Raw genomic sequence first — 23,267 nt, 5'->3', positions numbered from 1 at the left:
TCAAGCGTCTAACCCTACTCTTCCATAGAAAGCAAATACATTATCCATGTTACCACCGCCCCACTGGGGAGTATGACAACTTAGTAGTAGATTTTTGGTAAATCCATTGGTTAAAAACTTGTTACATGCCAAAAAGTTAGAAATGTATCCAACATTTTAACTTTTTTGAGCATGTTTTTTTGAAAGTTTATTTTTTTGATTTAGCACTCTTTCAAACAGTCATACTAAGAGCCTCTTTAACTCTTTGTCAAAAAATTTATCTAATTTATTTTAAATTTGAGTAAAAAAAATTTAATTTAAAATGAATTACTCAAACTCTTTTATCAAATTTTCATCAAATCTTTTAAAAAATTCTCCTTTTATGCCAAATTTATATTTTCAACAAATCTAATAGAAAAAAAAAAAAAAGAAGAATAATCTCCAAGCTTTGTCTTTTAAATTTGACGAAGGATTTGATAAATTATCAATTTGATGAAAAAATATTTATCCCCTAATTTAATGAACATTTGATAAATATATTGAAGATAACTTTATTAACACTTAAAAACAATAAAAATTAAACATTGGAGATGCTCTAACTTGATCGAAATTAAATCAATTTGTGAAAAAAATCATAAAGTTTATTTGTATATGAACTACTCTTCTTCTTCTTCTTTTTTGACCTTTCTAATAAACATGAACAATAATGTTATGATCTCAAAAAATAAAAAATAAAATAAAATAAAAATATTAATCACATTTCTCTGTGGCCTAATTTATTTTTACCAAATTTGAGCTATTTAAAATCAAATTTGTTAAACACATTGTTTTGAACTTATTTATCAAAATCAAATTATTTTCTTTTGCATTCAAAATTCCATTTTAAAAACAGAATTTAAGTGAGATTATAACATCAACTTCTTCACTTTACATATCTCAAAAGGCTTGTTCATCAGGATTCAATTTGTCTCTCAACTCACCATTATACTTTTCAACAAATATTGTCAACAAAAGCTAGCACCAATCTCTCTCTCTCTCTCTCTCTCTCTCTCTCTCCTACCTCTATATCATTCCCTATCTCCACCCTGTTCAACAACACATTCTACTTCTAATTTTTTTATTTTTTTATTTTTTTATTTTTTGATCTGGTGTTCAAGAAAATGTCGAAGTGAAGTTCTCTGTTACATATTTCATATCTTCCCACCTATGAGTTTACACATTATGTTAAGGGACTCAACAGTACCAGTTGAAATGGAAGAAAACAATCGGCTCACTTCTATCTTGTTAAATTGTCAACCTGAAGGTTTTCTTGTATCAAACCACCCATAATTGCTCTCAAGCAAGGGATGATCAGCAAAACACACTCCTTGCTTTTCGCCCTCCAATCTAACAAGCACATTCTGCTGTATGTAGATGGTGCTTGCTGGCAAAACAAAAGAAGATCTAAATTAATAAGATTGCAGCTAATTTTTCGTAAACATGTCTAAAAAACTAATAACATAAAAAACAAATACAAGCTGTTCAAATGTAGTGCACTGCCATGATCTTATATTGTGCATCCTGTTCGTATCATAAGATGTAGTCAAAGTGTGGTGCAAACTAGCAATCTGAATCAATATATTCCAACATGGATTTTTTTCGCAAGTGGGGTGACATGTATTGTCAAGTATTGACAACTCTGCACACAATTGAAAAATGTTTGAGGGCTCGAAAGGCGTGGCTCAAAATTGGCTCGAAACTCAAAACGACGTCGTTTTGAGTTTCGTTTTTTTTTTTTTTTTTTTTTCTTCTTCTTCCTTTTCTTGACCCATGCCTCATTCCTCTCGTCTCTCTGGATCTGGACTCATCCCTCTCATCCCTCTCGCCTCTTGCTATCTCTTCAGTGGAGACTGAGTGCATCTGAACTCATCCCTCTCGTCTGTTGAAGCAGTACGAAGGACGACTGAGGTAAACCCCCAAATCGAGCCATGTTAGGGTTTAGTCGTAAAAATTAGCCGATTTTTTTATAGAAATTAGCCATGTTAGGGTTTAGTAGAAATTAGGGTTTATAATAATGTTTGGAGGACTGAGGACGACTAATATTTTGTAGAAATTATTCGAGGATGTTAGGTGTTTTGCATTTCATCTCTGTATTGAAATCATAATATGTTGGTTTGTATTGAAATTTTTTGTATAATAATGGTTGGCTTTCTCATCTCTATATTGAAAACATAATATGTTGGTTGCATTTTGAACCCACTTTAAATGAAATTTTTTGTTGTATGAAATTTATTGTTGGTTGGCTTTGTTGTCTGAAATTTTTTGTGCTACTCTGTTGTCTGAAATTTTTTGTGCTACTCTGTTGTCTGAAATGTTTAAATTTTTTGTGCTACTCTGTTGTCTGAAATTCAATGGCCTTCAATGGAATGAAGGCCTGGGAGGAAGAAAAAAAAGCAGTATTGTAAAACACCTAACATCCTGTTCTACTCTGTTCAGGTTGGCTTTGTATAATACAGGTTGGCTTTGTGCTACTCTGTTCTCTGTTATCCTCAGCTGTTCAGATTGATAATAATGGCTCTGTTAGTAAAAAAAAGCAGTCATGTTTTGTTGAACAAGTAGGAATTTGTTAGCATTAGTTACAATATCTCCAATAAGAGAATCTGTTAGACCATACCTGAGAATCTGTCAAACTGAAGCAGAATCTGCTAGAATCTATTACAATGTTGAATGCTATGCTCAGGTAAACATTTTAGTTTAAACATTTTAGTTTAAACTGGTCAACATTTTAGTTTAGCTAGTTTAAAATGTTTAAAATGGATTCTGCTTCTAAAAGTTTAAAATGTTCACAGATTCTGCTTCTAACAGATTCAGTTTAAACATTCTAACAGATTCAGATTCAGTTTAAACACATTCTGTTACACAACAGAGTCTGAGACCTTTGACCAGTTTTATGCTATGCTCAGTGACATAGTTTATTCATCTTTCAGCCTCGGTGAGACCATACTTGAAGCAGAATTGTATGTGAAGTCCTTAGATCTGTTTCTCAATGTTAAAGACCAATAGTGACTGCAATAGAAGAGAGTAATAGAATAAGGGACATACATTGTAAGAATTGTAAGTGTGAACATTGATATTATACACCAAAAGTGAATGCAATAGAAGAGAGGAACAAACATTGTAAGTGTGAACATTGATATTATGCATTCACTTTGTTATCAACATTGGACATTCATAAGGATTCAACATTTATAAGAATCAACATTCATTAGAATTTAAAGTGGCTTTGTTATCAAGATTGAGGTAGTTGAATGAATTCGTATTTTTTATGCAGATTAAAAAATGGCTTCATCTTCTACTAATGGAATGAAAATAAGATTGAAGCCAAAATTCTGTTATTGTGGAAGAACAGCATCCGTGCACATTGTACGAACGAATGAAAATGGAAATGAGGGACGTGTGTTTTTTGTTTGCCCAGACAAATATGTAAGTATCTGTAATATAAATTAATGTTTTACTTGTTACAAATTTCATTTGTCTGATTTCATTAACCGATTCTTTTGCATTGTAGACTGTGAACGAACACTGCAATTACTTCGCCTTCGCAAATGATGATGATGACAACGATGTTGCCTCCACAGATATAAGAACTGAAGAAATTAATGAGCTAAGGAGAAGGGTTGGTGAGCATGATAGAAGGCTCGAAAGGATGGAGAAGATTTTGAAGGCAATGACTTATGTCATTGTATTTTGTGTATTTTTTTACTTTATCATGTAAATGAATGTAATGGAAATATGTTGGGAAGTGTTTGAATGGATGTAATGGACATATGTGAATGACCTATTCTATTATGTAATGGACATATTTTGTAATGGACGTATTCTATTATGTAATAGACATATTTTGTAATGGACGTATTCTATTATGTAATTTCAATGGATCTGTTTTATTATGGATTGAACAACCATAACAGATTGAATGGATGAATTTACTGTTTGAACAACCATAACCTGGACCATTTTATGATGAATCTGTTTCAATGGATGTGGCGCATAACAGATTGAGCATGACAGATTGAGCATTTAGGCAGATGCACAGATTGAGTATTCAGGCAGATTGAATGGATCTGTTAAAAATATGAACCACAACAGATTGACCATTCAGGCAGATTTACAGAATGTATTCGTTTGCATGGAGTATTCAATCATACAAAATGTGGAGCATTGTTGTATTCAGATTCAAGCCTTGAAGCATTCAAAACCTGTTATGCTCACAGATACATTGAAAACCTGTTTTGCTCATAGACATACAGATTCAAGCCTTGATTCAAACCTGTTATGCTCAAAACATACATTCAAAACCTGTTATGCTCACAGACATACAGATTCAAAACATACATTGAAAACCTGTTATGCTCACAGACATGCATTCAAAACCTGTTATGCTCACAGACATACACATTCAAAACATACAGATTCAAAACCTGTTATACAGATTCAAAACCTTCAAGCATTCAAAACCTTTAAGCATTCAAAACATACATTCAAAACCTGTTCTGCAGATTTATAGATTCAACATACAGACAGATTCAGCAGATTCATAGATTCAACATACACACAGATTCAGCAGATTCATAATTCAATATACAGATTCTGTAGGTTCAGCATTCAGATTCTGCAGATTCAACATTCAGATTCTGTGATGCTTCATTCAGCAGATTCTGTTCTGCAGATTCAGCAGATTCAACATACAAATTCAACATAGATTCAAAACCTGGAATATTACCATAAAATATAACCTGTGGCTATCAGATATATACATTTCAGCATGACAGATATACATTCAAAATCTGGCCCATTCAACATCCATTTGCCATCATTGAACATAAAATATGACCATTACAGTAAAAGGACACATCTCCAAATAGATGATTTACAACAACATATTTGTAGTTGTCAGTGAGCATTTTTTACAACAGTCACCCATCTTCAGGTAATGCATCAGGAATCAGATTCAGCATTCTGCATCTTCTTCATCACGGAGCAAAGACAGCAGCTCCTCTTCCTGAAAAAAATGACATCTTTATTTAAATACTTTAACATCTCCATTACATCCCAACCTTCACCAATCAAAACATCTAATATATAGAACTTGGCCAAGGCAATGCATATAGCTCCCAATTAAAAGCAGTGATAAAAAATTACCATGAAGGCGATTGTCGAACTTTGAGTATGAGATGTGCCTCCAATATTGTCCACCGTTTGCATTTGATTAAACTGTGTCTATTCAATAAAGAAGTACACTTTACAAATATTGTCCATTCAACATATATAGTAATTAAAATAGTAAGAACCAATATTTTAGTTTAAACATTGACCACATACCGGTACATACATACTCTGTTGTGTGCCATCCATGCAAGGAAAATAGTAAGGTGCAGTTTGCGTCGCCTTATGATCATCGTAACACAATTTCATTATACATAGAAGACATTAAAATAAAAAATAACCAACAACATAAAAATTCAAATACATACCGGCTCATCATAAGTATTGTCTTGCATATCATCGGTACCAGGAAAATTTAACTTCCGAGGCTGACATTGATGAACCGGGTCAACTTTTGGAGGCTTTTTACTCTTTCCCTTCAACCGATTCACTATTGCATCCACTTTGCTAACCTTCCGTTTCGTACATGGACGTCCTCTTCGGCGAGCAACCATTGGACTAAGCATGTTGCGAGACATGCTTGCTTTTGTAGTACTACGAGCAGACGGACTTCTCAACGAACTATGACAATGTGGTACATTACTAGTAGAAGGTGGTGCATGACTCGCACTACCCGATTGGTCTTTTCTCACTCTATCCTTGATTTCTATCAACCCAAGATCAAGCATTTCATGTTTACCATCATCGTTGGCAGCTATTTCTATGATTTTGTCCAACATCTTGTGGTATTTGTCATGCAACTTTGCATTAAGAACAGCCCCGGCTTTAGTGTATGTCGTTGGAATGCATGTGTACCCTCTTTCGATATCTTTTCTCCATCTTGATACAATGTATTGATCTGACACCTGATATATACACCTCTCAAGTAGCACAGTAATTGCATGGGCACACATAATGCCCCTAAACTCAAACCACCGACACATACAATGCAATTCACATTCAGTTGCATTAAAGTACACAACAAATTCCACAGTCTTCATTTTCTCACCCACAAGAACAGCCTCCTTGACATGATAAGTACAAATAGCTCCCTCTTCTTTGACAAGATTCGCACGACAATACAATAGCCGTTTTAATTCTACTTGCACTTCTTTAAATTTTGCATTCGTGTAGGCTGTACGAAATTGCTTTTCAAACTCATATACCGTTAAGCAATCATACAATTTGTTTCGAGATTTGAAGTCTGCTTTCATCTCTTTCTCAACCTTACTTCTCAAGGCATTATCATATTGTTCAACAAATTGCTTTAAAGTTGTCTTTGAGTTCACATATCCATCAAAAAATGCGTTCATGCTCTCACTTCGTTGTGTAGTCGACATGCCAGCCCAAAAAACATCCTTCACATACGCAGGAATTCACCTGTGTCGCTCACTGTATAATACCCCCAACCAGTCATTATCATCTAAGTTGAACTTACCAATCATCGCTTCCCATTCTTCATCAAATTCATGTTTTGTAAAACAATCATAAACTGCATTTTGCAAAGCAAGCTTGATGGATTCATATTGGGCATATCCTCTTAATTTTTCAAGAATTTTCTTCATGATATGCCATAAGCACCAACGATGTCGAGCTTCTGGAAAGACAACTTCAATGGCATTTTGCATAGCTCTGCACTGGTCTGTTATTATAGCTTTTGGAGGAACGTCAGACATATAACTTAACCATTCTCTGAAGAGCCAGACAAATGTTTCAGTGTTCTCATTAGATACTAGCCCACAACCAAGCAAAATTGACTGCCCATGGTGATTAACTCCTACAAACGGAGCAAATGGCATATCATATTTGTTTGTGAGGTAAGTTGTGTCAAATGAAACCACATCCCCAAATGCTTTATAAGTTGCCCTACTCCTTGCATCAGCCCAAAACAAGTTTCGCATGCGACCATCTTCATCGAGGTCAATTGCATAATAGAAGTTCGAATTTTGTTGTTGCATTCTATGAAAATAAAGTGCAACTGATTCAGCATCTCCGACCCCAAGCCTCAATCTTCTCATACTCTGAATATGATTCCTGGCATCTTGTTCATCAAATGTTAATGCCTCATACCCCCCTGCTTCAACAACTATAGAATGAAAATTCCTAGCCACTCCTATTCCTGCTTCATCGTTAATTTCTAGTCTTCTCTTCACAGGGGTAAGAATTCTTTTATTCATTACAAAATGTCGTGAGTCACTAGGAATCAAGTCATGCGTATGTTCAAGGACAACCGTGGTCAACTTAAATCTTCCATCCTTTTGTAGAGTTGCTCTAACCTTTGCTTTACAGTCAATGAATGATGACAAAGATGGTTCGAGAGGATGTACTTCTGATCGTTTTGTTCTCTTGCGTGCCCGAGTACATTCAACTCCAAAGTATTTTACTTCCCCATCTTGTCCAATATTCCGTGTTCTATAAGCTACAGCAAATCCGACGCGCTTCGCATATTTTGCATAAAATGAATATACTTCTTGCTTTGAGCTAAAACACATGCCCTTCATAGGTTCTTCAACTTCACCAATGTCATTTAATGACGGATTGTTTTCCGCCTCTTCAACTTCCTCACTCCCATTTAATGAAGGATTAGTTGAATCAATGCCCATTGAAGTGTGTAGTTCGTGTAGCTTCAAACCAAATAGAAACTAAACTGTAAGTGCATGTATGTGCATTTCAATTTTTCAAACTGAGATGAAATTCAACACTGATATTAATTCAACAACACTGACATTAATTCAACAACACTGATATTAATTCAACAACACTGACATTAATTCAACAACACTGATATTAATTCAACACACTGAGATTAGAAGGTGGTACATGGCTCGAGGAGGTTGATTCATTTTAACAAACAGAATCAAAAGCAAACTGAAAATCTATGGTTGAGTTAAGTTGATTACAAGGAAATTTATGTTGCGGTGGGGAGTTCAGAAACAAACTGAAAATATATGTTTCAGTTAAGTTGATTACACAGTAAGGGAAGTCCTGATTTTTCATGTGAACTCAACCAACACAAAAAATAGGCTAAGTTCTCTATGTGGACTTTCATCAAACAATTGGCATGCATCACTACCATGGAAATGTTTAACAGAGGGTTTGCTTCCAGAACAACCAAAATTTTTTTTTTAACATACACATATCAAGAACCAGATGTTCAATCAATAACAAACAAAGATCAATAACCAGATGGTACATAGCTGCAGTGGAGCCTAAGTGCAGAATTTTTTTAACATACACAGATCATTATTAAATGGAGATTCAGTGGAGAACATACAGATTAAGTGATTGTAGATAGGTAAGTAATTGTCTCCAGATTCAGTGTGTTGAATCTGCTAAATATACACAGATTCAACATACAGATTACTTACCTACAGATTCAACATACAGATTACTTACCTACAGATAGGTAAGTAATTGTCTCCAGATTCAGTTGAGACAAACGTTTTTTGTATTAACATACATCTCAAATTCCTTACCTACAGATACAAAATGGAGATTCCGAACACCGCTGGACGGTGGTCAGCGATGCCAGTCAGTGAACACCAGGTCGGTCGTCGTCGTCTCTCTCGGCCTCGTCGTCGTGGTTGCAACCTTCTCTCGCCGTCGTGATCGTCTCCCTCTCTCTCCCTTTTCTCCTCTCTGGTTTCTGCTCTTTTGTTTCATTTTTCTTCATCACTTTGTGCAGAACACGTGAGCTCCACGTGAATCAAAATTTCATGCGGGAAAAAATTCGAGCCATTCGAGCCGTTAGTCTTTCGAGCCCTGTACCGCGATTGCACACAATTTGTATTGAAATTTGGGTTTGATTCTAAAATTTGGGTTTGATTAGGAAATTTGGGAGGTTTTGTGCCGTTTCAATTTTGTTTTTTCAACTGAATTTGAAACTAAAAATCTGTTGATATTTGCTGATGTGGCATGTTTGGCAGCTGCTATTCTACCTGCCAAATTTGATAACAGAAATGGCATCTGCTATCTTTGGCAAGTAGAATAGCAGGCCATTGGAGACCCTCTTTTTGTCACTTTTGCCAAATTATAGCTTTGGCAAGTAGTTTGACAGGTCCATCGGAGATGCTTTTAGGTTAAAATTCACAAAAAGACAAAATAAGCTAAAATAATCAATAAGACAAAATGTCACATCAAACCCATAATCATTTCACTTTTTCTCTTACAAACATGACATCTAATTATAAAAAAATCTAACAATCTTTCTAAACACAAAAATTTTAATCTACTAAAATAGCCAAAAACTAAAATAGCTTATTAGAATAGTCAACTTTCCAAATAAGGCCAATATGTTTGCAGCTAATTTTTCGTAAACATGTCTAAAAAACTAATAAAATAAAAAACAAATACAAGCTGTTCAAATGTAGTGCACTGCCATTATCTTATAGTGCATCCTGTTCGTATCATAAGATGTAGTCAAAGTGTGGTACAAACTAGCAATCTGTATCAATATATTCCAACATGGACTTTTTCCACAAGTGGGGTGACATGTATTGTGAAGTATTGACAACTATGCACACAAATTGTATTAAAAAAAAAAAAGAAAAAAGAAAAAAAAGAAGACTTAAAATAAGTAGTCCGCGTGTCACAACTTACAGCAATTAACCAAGTCAAAAGCATGAAAGACAGTGAAGCCTCATAAACTGATCGACTAAGCCCAAAAATTCACTTCTCTTGGCAATGAAAGATTTCAGGATCGGTACGGAGAAGTTGCCCCAACTTCAGTCGACATCAAACATCCATAGGTTAGTAGTGTCTCGAACACAACCCACAACCTCTAACTGAATCGAAATACTATCCAAGATTGAATATACGTCCTTTGACTCATTATGTGATTTATCAAAGGAAATAAACTCTTGAATTAAACCATTTAACTCAATCCAGCTCCATCCGGGTATCTTTTCCACGCCCTGCTGTTTCATGAGTTTCCTTACACGGGCTACTGCTTCCCAATTTTGACACATAGAATATAAATTCGCCAAAAGTGCGTATCTACCACTATGATGAGGTTGTAGCTCAATAAGATGTTCGCCAATCTGAGCACCCAATCCATAACCCTTGTGAATCATGCAAGCACTGAATAAAGCACCCCATACACCAGGAGTAGGCTCCATTGGCATGTCATAAGTCAACTTCATCGCTTCCTCCAAATGCCCAGCCCTACCTAGAAGGTCAACCATACAACCATAATGATCTACTTTAGGCTTTAAATTATATACACAATTCATTGACCCAAATAACTCGCGCCCCTCGTCCACAAGACCTCCATGAGAACAAGCACTAAGAACAGCAAGAAAGGTAACCTCATTGGGTCTAATTCCATAATTTGACATCTGATAGAACAGACTCAAGGCATTCACAGCATCCCCGTGCATTGCAAACCCATTTATCATGGCAGTCCACGGGTATACATCTTTGATGGGTATCTTTTTGAAAACCAAGAAAGAATCGCTAATACACCCACACTTTGCGTACATATCTATCAGAGCCGTACCAAGCGTTGAATTCACTTTTAATCCATTTCTATTTATGTATCTATGAACCCACTTTCCCTGATCCAATGCCCCCAGTTGAGCACAAGCGGTGAGAATGCTTGTTAAAGTAAGTTCATTGGGCTCGACTTTTTCACAAAGCATTTCTTGAAAAACAAGCAATGCATCTCTAAATCTATTACACTGCACGTAGCCGGCAATTAACACACTCCAACAAACAAGATTCCGATGAGACATTTCGTCGAACACTTGACGAGCATCATTGTAGAAGCCACATTTCGAATACATATCTATAAGAGCACTACCTACATGAACATCCCAACGGACTCTCCCGGATTCAACATAGAATCCCTGAACCCACCTCCCAAACCAAACAATTCTCATCATTCCAGCCATTCGGAGAACGCTCACAACAGTCACCTCATCAACCCTAACACCCATTGATTTCATCTCCAAGAAACACTCCATTGCTTCCACTGAACAACTATTTTTAACGTACCCATCAATCATCGCAGTCCAAGCAATCAAATCTTTCACCAGCATTCCATCAAACATCTTGCGTGCAACTCCAACATACCCACAATTTGCAAAAGCAGAAACCAGCGAGTTACCCACAAACCCATCAAAACCCAATCCGAATTTCACAATCTGACCATAAATCTGAAACGGGTTCTCGTTTTTTCCGATTTGAAACCTCGACAAGGCCTTGAGGAGTAAAGGGAAAGTGTGCTTGTTAGGAGGAACACCTTCTTTGCGCATTATAGCAAAGCAAGAAATTGACATTCGAGGTACTGAGCTGATGGAGAAGGCTTTGATCACGGAGTTGCAGAGGGAGGTGGTGGGCGAGTCCGTGCGGCGGAAGAGGGTGAAAATGTAGGAAAGATCGGCGGCGGAGGAGAGGGAGATGGAGGGGAGAGAATGGAGGAGGTTGTGGAGTAAAAAGGGGTTGCTGTGAGAGAGGCCATTGGTGATGACGATGGAGTGAGTTTGCTTGAGAAAATCGAGATTCAAAGAGGTTCGCCATTTTTGGGTTGAGAGTGATGAGATCAATGGGTCGAGAAAATTGGTTTTGAATTGGTTAATGCTTGCGCCGGTTGTTGCATTCATTTACCTCAGCTTAGGGTCCGAAGCATTTTTCGAATTGTAATACCCAGGTTCGGTTTGGCATGTTTGTAAGAAGTGAATAAGTTAAAAAATTATTATTTTATTTAAATCACGTTACCTTATTTAAATCACATCATCTCTTTAATATATTATTTTAAACTCAATCAAGACCTAACACATATTTTATAAAAAAATTAAAAAGTATACTTATTTAGATCATTTCAAGCAGTAGCCCCTTTTTCTTATTTTTTCCAACTTTTGACAACCAAAAAAAAAAAAAAACAACAATTTGTTTGGTTTGAATTTTCTGAATTTATTTTTTTAAAAATTAAAGTTTTTTATTTTTTATTTTTTATTGTTTTTATTGAATTTTTTAATATTTTAACCAATTTTTTTTGATTTTTGAATATACCTAATATAAATACACTTAAAAAGTATAATATTTGTGATTTTTTTTTAATAAATTCAATAAATACCAAAAATCAATATAATAATTCAATACGTTTTTTTATATTCTTGAGTATTTATTAATTTTTTAAAATATTTTTTTTTATAAATATTTTACTAACATGCATCTAATAAAGTAAAATAATTACTTAAAATTTTAAAAATATTCACTAAAAATAAAAAAAAAAATACATGAAAAATAAAAAAATTAATTTTCAGAAAATTGAATCTAAAAAATTGAAACCAAATACAGTGAATACTGTTAGCTTGGTTTGATTTTTCAAAATTTATTTTTATATGAGTTTTTATTTATTTTTAGTGATTTTTTTTTTATCTATTGTTGTCACAACCCATCCCGATGACCAAGGCTGGATTGCGATCCTAAAATCCCACAGAGTAATTCCAAATAATTAATTTGAATAACGCAGCGACATAAAATAAAAGGGATAGATTAATATCTGAAGCGTACATCGAAATTTTTATTTATGATTTAACATTAGTTGGATGATGACTACAAGAAAAAAAAAAAAAAAAAAACATGATATCCATATCAAATTTGAAATTCTGATTCACAGGGTAAAAACCATTCTTTTTTAAATTTCTTCACTTGAAAGGGGTTTTAACAGCTATAAGCACATGACAGAGTGAGAAATATTATACTGAAAGCATGAGGGTATAAAATCATCATGGATAATTATTTAGGCTAAATGATGAATAATTTGGTTTGAATAAATTATTTTTCATAGCAGACATATAACACAAAATTATATAAAATAATTATAATCACGGTACAGAACAGATCAGAGGATCAATGGATCCATGACAGACAGAGGGTCACAAAGTGACTAATCAAAGGGCCAAAGGTTATTTAAGTCCCCCAAGACATGAGACTGTCAGAGGGTCACTAAAGTGACAATTCAGAGGGCTAATAATTATTTAAGTCCCCTAAGGCATAAGACCTTCGTGATGATACTTATTCAAAATAAATGTTTATAAAATCATTGTCAAATATTTCCTAAAATTCAAACAAACATATCTATGAATTTCAATTTAAGCAAATAAAGTTCAAAAAATAATCCACGTAATTGAAACATTAATATAACCATAAAACATAAGTGAGACTTATTTATAAGTCATTTTTCAGACACTTATGGTAGCTAAGTCCTCTGTAATTTCTTATAGAGTCTCAAGTCCTATTTAGATAGAAATGTATTCCACATGATCCTACATAAACGTAACGTGACGTGACACTTACATAAACGTAACGTAACGTAACACCTACATAAACGTAACGTAACGTATCACGTTACGTTTCACAAACTTAGTGAGTTTTATTTTTAAAAATTGAATGCGAAAATGTTGCTGGTTTATGTTGGTGTTACGTTACGTTTCATATAAATATGATCTGACGTGGGTAAACCCATAAAGGCCATAGCCCACTATGAACAACTCAGGCCCATCACTTGGAGCCCAATACATAACCCAGTTGGTGAAGTCTAGAACAGCTGGAATCCAACGTAGTATAAAGAGCCAATGACATTCAGACATACGGCAGGTAAAAGACAAGCCACATCAGCAGACAAAGATCTGCAAAGGTATTGCCACTGCACATCACCATTAATGCAGCCCATCACAGCATTTACTATGGCAACACCTCTCCGTCGGAACAACACCCCCTTACCCTGAACAAGGTAAGCTACAGCATAAACTTTCGGCCAAGATAGCAGGTCGGAAGGGACAGCGAAATGATGACCAAAGGATATAAGCAAACGTTGAAGACAAGAAGAAGGTTAAGTGTTCCTATCTCCAATTCATCTCTCTACATTTCACTTCTCTCTCTCTCTAACTTGCTCGTCGAAGGGTTCGCTGGGGGACTCCCCGTTCGTCGAAGGGTTCGCTGGGGGACTCCTCGTTCCCCATTGAACTCCTGTGCAGGTTTTCTGGTGGGCTTGAACACTTAGTTACCGGTTGAAGAAGCGTGGATCAATCCTACCCATTCTATCCAGGACCCGTTGTGTAGTAACTGTATCATCGGTTGGCGCCGTCTGTGGGAACACTTTGCTCCTCACGCCAGATGTGTTCACTGTCGCCAGAGACCTTGTTCCAATACCCCTTTCTCACTACCCATTGAAGTGTATGGTCACGACTAGATCCATGGTTTCTCACCAAAATGCTGCCGACCACCAAGCCGACCCCCCTAATCCAAACAACCTACCACAATATTTCATCGAGCTTACCAACAGCTTTAACCGCATGGCCGAGCAAAACCAAGCTCTGATCAATGCCCTACTCTAAAGAACCCTTCTTATGCCCCCTCCACCACATCCCGATATTCCCCCCAACTATGAGCAAGCCTCGAGCCATACTATTCCGCAGCCTAATCCGCCCAACAGAGAAGACTTGCAACCCCCTTCTCTAGGTATAAACCTACCACCCCGAGGCCCACAACCATCGATCCTACCGCCAATCCTTGAAGAAGAGGCTAGCAGCGTCCAGCCCCCGCTGCCCTCCGGAGGTGACCACATCCCTCTCTGGGACGCGGAACTCCGAGCCGTGAAGCTCCAACTCCAAGGGGTCATGCAGAACATCCAGCATAAACCCTCTACTATAGCAAACTCACCGTTTGTCGCCTCCATCCGTGACAAACCTCTACCCTCCAAGTTCAAGATACCCACCATCGACTTTTTTGACAGTACGACGGACCCAGTCGACCATCTGGAGACCTACAGAACCCTCATGATCAACCATGCATTCCCTGACGAGATCATGTGTTGAGCTTTCCCCGTGACACTGAAGGGGTCAGCTCGGCTATGGTTTAGCCAGTTACCAGCAGACTCCGTCTCAACTTTCCAACATCTCAGTGACTCCTTCCTCAGCCATTTTATTGGAGCCCAACACCAGCGACGCCCGGCAACCCAACTCCTCAACATTCGGCAGACTGAGGGGGAGTCGCTATACAGTTTTGTTACCCGTTTCAACACCGAGGCCCTGCAAGTAGCGAAAAATGATGACAAGGTCATCCTCACTGCTTTCATGGCCGGTCTGCGGTCGTCCAATTTCCTGTTCTCCCTCTCTAAAAACCCCCTGACCTCCATGGTGGGACTACTCTCTAAAGCCCAAAAATACATGAATGCTGAGGATTCCCTAACCACCCGGCAAGATCCCATAACCAAAAACTCGGCCCCTAGAGAAAAGAGAAAAGAGAAAAGACTCAGAACCCAGAAACACCTAGTATAATAGCCAAACACCACATTATACCGACCGACCCCCCTGAGCTGACCGGTCGGCACCAGTTCAACCGCCCGGTCGGTTTGAGCGCTACACACCCTTTAACTCCCCCATGGAACAAGTCCTCAATCAGATCCAGCGGGACTACCCCCTTAAATGGCCCCAACCGTCACGAACCCCTTCCAATCGGAAAGACCAGTCCAAATATTGCCGCTTCCACCAGTACCATGGCCATAACACCGATGAGTGCGTTAACCTCAAAGCTCAGGTCAAGACCCTCATACGCCAGGGGCGTCTCAGCCGGTTCACGGACACCCGCCCTCAGTAGAGGCAAAGAATTGAGCCCCTCAGAAACAACCGCCGACGCACCCCCTGGCAGCCAGCCCAACCTAACCAAGGCCATGATCGCCCTCCACAGTAACCTCGGCCGCTAGGCAACCCCCCTCCACCTGTTGGAGAGATCAGAGTCATTTCAGGCGGCCTTGCTTGCGGGGGACCGTCCCGCTCGGCTCAGAAGGCAGAACTCAAGAAGATCAGGTAGGGCTCAGACAAAGCAGTTGCCACGGTCGATCGACCCTCCAAACAGCCCAAGCAATGGACCGAGCCTATCACCTTTACGGACGCCGACTGTACAGGCATCCGCTACCCTCATGATGACCATCTCGTCATTTCTGCCCTCATCTCCAACTACAAGGTCAGATGAGTTCTCATCGACAACGACAGTTCTTCAGATATCATCTTTCTCAACTGCTTTCGCCAGCTCAAAATTGGGGAGGAAAGTCTGTCTCCTCTGCAAACCCTTTGGTTGGTTTCATTGGCGACCGGGTCACCTCCATCGGCTCCATTGATCATTCTATCATAATCGGCGAGTACCCACGGTAGATTACAAAGTTGCTCACCTTCCTTGTTGTCGACTGCCCATCCGCTTACAACATCATCATTGGCCGCACTGCCTTAAATGCCTTTCAAGCTATCACATCAGCTTATCACCTTGCCGTTAAGTTTCTCACCGATCTAGGGGGCAGAACTGTAAGGGGAGAGCAGACTGTGGCCAGGGAATGCTATGTTACCTCACTAAAAGAAGTCAAGCTGAAGGAAGCAATGATCATAGAAGGACTTGACGTCCGAGATGAGGACGAGCTGGTCAGAGGAGAACCTGTGGAGGGACTCGTGGAGGTTCCCATCGACCCCACCAACCCAACGAAAACTGCCAAAATCGGCAGCCAACTATCCCCCCAAGCAAAGGCCGACCTTACTGCCCTCCTGACCAAGCACAATGATGTCTTTGCCTGGACCCATTTAGACATGCCGGGTATTGACCCCTCCTTCATAACCCATCGCCTCAGCATTGAACCCTATTTCTGACCTTACCGCTAGAAGCAGTGCATCTTTCATCCTGAGCACAATACTCTTATTGCCGCAGAGGTTGACAAGCTCCTTGAGGCCCAATTCATCAAGAACGTAGACTACCCTAAATGGCTGTCAAACGTGGTCCTGGTCCGCAAAAACAACGGCAAATGACGACTTTGTATCGACTACTCAGACTTCAACCGAGCTTGCCCCAAAGACAGTTATCCTCTTCCCCGCATAGACCTGCTGGTCAACGCCACGGCCGGTCACCAAATGCTCAGCTTCATGGATGTTTTCTCCGAGTATTACCAAATTCTGATGCATTCATCTGATCGGGAACACACCTCATTCATTATCGACCAAGGCACCTACCATTACCAAGTGATGCCATTTGGCCTGAAAAATACCGGGGCCACCTACCAACAGTTGGTCAACGCCGTTTTCCATCATCAGATCGGTCGGAACATGGAAGTATATGTCGATGATATGCTAGTCAAGAGCAAACTCCCCGCTGACCATCTGATCGACCTGCGAGAGACCTTCGCCACCCTACGAAAGTACCAAATGAAGCTCAACTCGGAGAAGTGCACCTTTGGCGTAGGATCTGGGAAGTTCTTGGGTTTCATGGTTAGTCAGCGAGGCATTGAAGCTAACCCTGAAAAGATCAAGGCCTTGGTCGAAATGCAGTCACCCAAAACGGTTAAGGAAGTTCAGAGACTCACTGGCCGAGTTGCCGCCCTCAACCGCTTCATTTCCCACGCAATGGATAAGTGCTTCCCCTTCTTCAAAGATTTTCGGCAAACTTTTGAATGGACGACCGAGTCCAAAGAGGCCTTTCAGCAGTTGAAGCAATGCATGGCCAACCCCCCTTCCTTTCTTAGGCAATCACTGGCAAAACCCTCTTCCTCTACTTAGCCGTTTCAAGTACCGCAGTCAGTGCAGCTCCTATCAGGGAAGACGACTCTGTTCAACGGCCGGTCTACAACATCAGTCGGGACCTCAGGGGCACTGAGCAGAATTACCCACTGTTAAAAAAATTGTCCTTGGCCTTGGTCACCGCATCCAGACGACTCTGTCCTTACTTCCAAGCCCATTCAATAGTGGTCCTCACCGACCAACCTTTGAAGAAGGTAATGCAGCAACCAGAGCTCTCTGGCAGACTCATGCAATGGTTGGTGGAACTCAGCTAGTTTGACATCTCCTACCGACCACGAACAACAATTAAAGGGCAGGCTGTCGCCGACTTCATCCTGGAGTTTACTAATCCTGCCCCAACCACGGCCATTCCACCCCCACCAATCCCTACCGAGCCAGAGGACCCTCATTCTTGGACTTTTCAATGTCGACGGATCATCTTACAGAGAAGGCAGTGGGGCTGGCCTCATCCTCACTGCCCCTGATGGTGGTTATTTCAAATGTGCTCTTCGTTTCTTATTTGATGCCAGTAACAATGAGGCCGAATATGAGGCATTGATAGCAGGGCTCCGCCTAGCCAGGGACATTGGTGTTAGCCACATCCGAGTGTTCAGCGACTCCCAGCTCATTGTCGGACAAATTACGGGGGAATTCGACGCAAAGGAGGACACAATGCGGGCTTACAGGGATATTGCCCTTCCCCTTGTTCGCCTCTTCAATACCTTCCACATCTAGCACATTCCTCGGGCGAAAAACTCAAAGGCAGACGAGATAGCTCAGTTGGCTTCTGCAAACCAGTCCAACCTTAGTCATGGTATCCGTCTCGAGTACTTAGCCCACCCTGCCATTTCTCCCGATCAACAAGAAGTGCAGTTCCTCCAGAATGAGCCCATCCCTTAGGCATCGGACATCTTATTATTTTTTACAACGAGGGAACTTCCAGATGACCAACAGCAAGCCACCAAAGTTAAGGTCCGGTTTTCCAATTACATCCTCGTCAGTGGTGTCTTGTACAAACGCGATTTTTCACGCCCGTATCTTCGATGCCTCAGTCCAGCTCAAGCAACCTATGTGATGTAAGAAATCCTTGAGAGTATCTGCGGTAATCATTCAGGCGGTTGGTCCCTAGCCCACAAAATCCTTCGCACTGGATATTTCTGGCCTACCCTCAACCAAGATGTGACCAACTTCGTGCTCAAGTGCAATAAATGTCAACGCTTCGCCAACATCTCCCATGCTCCTCCCACCGAGTTGATCACACTTTGCAGTCCTTATCCGTTCGCCAAATGGGGGATCGATTAAGTTGGTCCATTTCCCATCGGCCGAGGCCAGACCAAGTTCGCGATTGTCGCCATTGATTACTTCACAAATGGGTAGAAGCAGAACCCCTTGCCACCATTACCGAACGGAACACAATCAAATTCATCTGGCAATCGATCGTATGCAGGTTTGGCATCCCTCAAGCCATCGTCTCTGACAACGGCAAACAATTCGACAACGCCAAGTACAGGAAGTTCTGTGCAGACCTCCAGATCTAACCCTGTTTTTCCTCCCCAGGTCATCCCCAAGCCAATGGCCAAGTCGTGGTCACCAACCGTTCCCTTCTGAAGATCATCAAAACTAAGCTAGAAGCTGCTAAAGGACTTTGGGCTGAGGAATTACCGAATGTACTCCGGGCTTATCGAACTACAGCTCGGAATCCCACTAGGGAAACCCCTTTCCGCTTAACATACGGCGCTGAGGCGGTTATTCCAGTGGAAGTCGGCATGCCTACCCCAAGGGTTTCACATCCAGATCCAGAACTAACCAAAGAGCTCCGTCGGGCAGACCTTAACCTAATCGAAGAGCTCAGAGAGACCACCGCTGTCAGATTGGCCTCATACAAACAGAAAATGAGAACACACTACAACCGCAAAGTCCGACCAAGGGAGTTCGCTGTAGGGGATCTTGTCTTGAGAGAAGTAACTCTTGCCATCAAAAATCCGACTGAGGGTAAACTGGCAGCCAAATGGGAGGGACCTTACGTTGTAAAAGCCCGACCACGTCCGGGCACTTACCGACTTCAGGACATGGAAGGTTGAGACCTCTCCCACCCATGGAACGCTGAACACTTGAAGCGCTACTTTCAATAAACTCCTATCTTCTTTATTGGTCAGTTATTGTATTTTCTTTTTGACAAATCTACACACATGAACATACTTGTTCTCCCAGGCATAACGTACATTTTGATCAACTGGATCGCACTTTCCACGACAACAATTTTATATCTCAGCTATCTGTGTGTTATCTCAATGACATGTTTGTTGTAGCACTTATTAAAAAGGAACGGCCAGACCGAGCGCCAACAGCCTCAGCCAGACTGAGCACCAAAAGTCTCGGCCAGACCGAGCGCCAAAAGCCTTGGCCAGACCGAGCGCCAATAACCTTAGCCAGACTGAGCACAAAAAGCCTCAGCCAGACTGAGCACAAAAAGCCTTAGCCAGGCTGAGCACAAAAAGCCTCAACCAGACTGAGAATGAAGAGCTCGGCCAGACCGAGTCACAAAAAGCCTCACCCAGACCAAGTCACAAAAAGCCTTAGCCAGACTGAGAATGAAGAGCTCGGCCAGACCGAGTCACAAAAAACCTCACCCAGACCGAGTCGCAAAAAGCCTCAGCCAGACTGAGCATGAAGAGCGCGGCCAGACTGTGCTGCATTGAATTTTTCTTACAAGTTAAAATTCACTCCGCATTGAGTTCTCTCACATTCACTCTGCATTGAGTTCTCTCACATTCACTCTGCATGGAATTTTTTCTTACAAGTTAAAATTTACTCTGCATTGAATTCTCTCACTCTGCATTGAATTTTTTCTTACAAGTTAAAATTCACTCTGCATTGAGTTCTCTCACATTCACTCTGCATGAAATTTTTTCTTACAAATTAAAATTCACTCTGCATTGAATTTTCTCACTCACTCTGCGTTGAATTTTCCTTATAAATTAAAATTCACTTTACATTGAGTTTTCCTTACATTTTACATTTTCACAATAATTTATACATTCCAGATGCACAAGCAAAAATAATGAACTTAAAACACAACTTAAATTTCATTTATTCACTAACCGGTACATAAGTTCATTACAGCATTTCAAAAAAAAAAAAAAACAACAACAACAACAACAACAACTCTATGTGCAAGGTCTTCTCATTCTTCTTCAATTATTCATCCTCACTGGAAACGAGGTCTTCTTCTTCAATCCCCTCATCCAGGGGGGTCTGGGCCACATCGTCTTTGTCAATTTTTACACTACTAAGGTCCAAGCCTGGGAACAGCTCTTCAGCTTTACGCTTGAACATTTTCCAGCCACTGTCCCAGAACTCAGCCATTTCGTGCTTATAGAAGTCTGACCGCTGGAAGCTCTCAATAACTTCTGCCTCAGTCCTGCCCTCAGCAGTCGTTCTCGATGGGCCCGCCCCCCCCCAAAATCCTCTCTCGCCAAGCTGCTGGCGACAGCGGCATCAACTGCCATCTGAAATTCAGCAGACCCCTTGAACTGATCCACTGCTGCAACACACAAATCGGGGTATGCCGCCCTTTCAGAGGCTGCCTTGGCCCTTTCCTCCTCAAACTCCTTCTGCAGGGTCGCCCTTTTAGAGGCTGCCTTAGCCCTCTCTTCCTCTAACTCCCTCTGCAGGGTCGCCCTTTCAGCAACCACCTTGGCTCTCTCTTCCTGCAACTCCTTCTGCAGGCCCTCTCTCACCTTCACTGCCTTAACACGCTCATCTTCTAGCTACTTTTGCAGCCCAGAAATCTCCAGGTCTGCGTCTTCTTTTTCCTTGATCTGTTGGGCACGCAGATTTTCATTGCTGGTCATAGCCTCTTCAAATCGTTCGATGGCGACTGCACAGTCCTTTTGAGCATCTCCCAGCTTCTTCTGCTTGCTTGCCAGTTGGAACTCGAGCGACACAACCTGGCGACGTTCGTTCTCCAGCTCCAACTTGACCGCTCGCAACTCAGCATGGGCACTCTCCCCAGCCTGCACGCTCCTTCTTCAAACTTGCAAGTTGAGCCTGGGCCTTGTCTGCCTTCATCTTTGCAGCCGCCGCCTCTCTCAGCAAAGCTCCTACTAAGGTGGTTACCTCCATTTGAGCAGAGCATAACCCCCTCAGCAACTCAGCCTCATTGAATCTGGCTACTGAGCGCATAGCTGCCTCATCCACGATCCCCACAAGGCGATCTGCACCAGCCCTGGCTGGGCCTTCTTCTCCCTCCAGCCACCCAGCCACTGCGTGAGCATGGTAGATCCCGGTCGTCAGCCCGACACCCCCTCCTTGGGGCGCAGGACCCCCTGGAGCTGTTCTCCTCCCTTTGGCTCAGGGCCAGTTGCCCCACCTTCTACATGTACTTCGGGGGCGACCCTCGCCACCTCTGAGGCGATCTCCACCATTATTGGGACGACCTCCACTCTCTCCGAGGCGATCTCCACCACTTCTGGGACGACCATCCCTCCTGGGGTCTCCTCCATTCCCCCATTCTCTGCCTCCTTGGCCACGCTGGTCTCTTTTGCCATCACTTCCCTCCTCCTCTTCAAGGCAGGCTCCCCCTCATCCCTCCCCACCTTTCTTTTCTTCTCCCCCACACTGCCCATCTCCTTGGCCCTCTGTTTTAAAGGATCAATCGGGGGCGGTCGTGGCTCAGACTCACACAAGTCTTTTGCTTCTAGCGATTTTGGGCGCGGTCGGATCCTCTCCCGCGCGATCGGCTTATGCGGTCGGTCATCCTGCGCCTCCTTGAACTTACTAGCTTTGGCAAGGATGGCCATATCCTCAGCCTCTTGCGCTTTCCTCCTCACCTCTAGTTCAGCCCGTCCCAGATCTCCAACGCTTGGCCGAGGGCCCAATCCCGCCGCAAACAAGGCTAAAGGTTGAACGAGCTCGTCCCACCTGACCCCCTCCTTCCCCCGCCATGCCTTCACCTTCTTTATTCTCTCCTCTGCCGCCGCTCCCAATCTTGGCTCTACTAATTTGGTGGGCACTCTTCACACCATGCGCACCCCAGCCCCCTCATTCGCAGACACATAGAACCACCGCGACCTCCAACCTTTAATTGATGACGGCAGCCCCGCCACCAGACCCCTCTCTGCCGCCGCCTACAACGTCACCCAAGTCTCTTGTTGTCCTGAGGCCTTATAACATACGAAGAATTCGTCTACTGTCATGGCCGTCCCTTCGTTCGCCTTCGGCCACGCGCTCGCACAGGCCAGTACAATCTTCCACACGTTGGGCATTAGTTGGCCTGGTGCCGCTTCCAAACGGTTCAGGACATCTACCACCACTTGCGGCAGTGGCAGCCTCAGTCCTCCCTTCAATGCTTCCTCGTAAAGGGCAAAGTCCTCCAGCCTTGTGTCGGATGGCCTCTCTGTTGACGTCGGCAACAATAACTCTATTTCAGTCGGCACCTGGTATTTTTCGTGAATAGCCTCTAACTCCGCTGTGGTAACAGTCGATTTGTCAGCCTTCGTGTGCCAGTGATCTGGTTCTGCCTGGCTGATTGGCTTCGGAGCTGCTATCATGGTGGAAGTATGA

At 41.4% G+C, this 23,267-nt stretch overlaps 3 protein-coding genes across 3 annotated transcripts; all 3 read right to left on the bottom strand.

Annotated features, from left to right (window-relative positions):
- Nucleotides 1-924: 924 nt before the first annotated feature.
- Nucleotides 925-11,799, bottom strand: LOC114317453 (Pentatricopeptide repeat (PPR) superfamily protein). Its single transcript, XM_028264175.2, has 2 exons — nt 9,763-11,799; nt 925-1,402 (listed from the first exon to the last, which is right to left on the bottom strand). The coding sequence occupies exon 1, from the start codon at nt 11,763-11,765 to the stop codon at nt 9,888-9,890; it is 1,878 nt and encodes a 625-aa protein (XP_028119976.2). The 5' UTR covers nt 11,766-11,799; the 3' UTR covers nt 925-1,402; nt 9,763-9,887.
- LOC145801858 (protein FAR1-RELATED SEQUENCE 11-like) lies at nt 4,724-6,511 on the bottom strand. The gene is made up of 4 exons (XM_082893592.1): nt 5,493-6,511; nt 5,341-5,406; nt 5,161-5,238; nt 4,724-5,020 (listed from the first exon to the last, which is right to left on the bottom strand). The coding sequence occupies exons 1-4, from the start codon at nt 6,501-6,503 to the stop codon at nt 4,970-4,972; spliced, it is 1,206 nt and encodes a 401-aa protein (XP_082749718.1). The 5' UTR covers nt 6,504-6,511; the 3' UTR covers nt 4,724-4,969.
- On the bottom strand, nt 6,540-7,766 carry LOC145802153 (protein FAR1-RELATED SEQUENCE 5-like). Its single transcript, XM_082894819.1, has one exon. The coding sequence runs from the start codon at nt 7,764-7,766 to the stop codon at nt 6,540-6,542; it is 1,227 nt and encodes a 408-aa protein (XP_082750945.1).
- Nucleotides 11,800-23,267: the final 11,468 nt, after the last annotated feature.

The sequence above is a fragment of the Camellia sinensis genome, chromosome 11, assembly GCF_055761805.1.
Source record: "Camellia sinensis isolate YWXY chromosome 11, ASM5576180v1, whole genome shotgun sequence".
NCBI lineage: Eukaryota > Viridiplantae > Streptophyta > Magnoliopsida > Ericales > Theaceae > Camellia > Camellia sinensis.
Note: the sequence above shows the minus strand (reverse complement) of the source record. Positions and strands in the feature narration are given on the sequence as shown.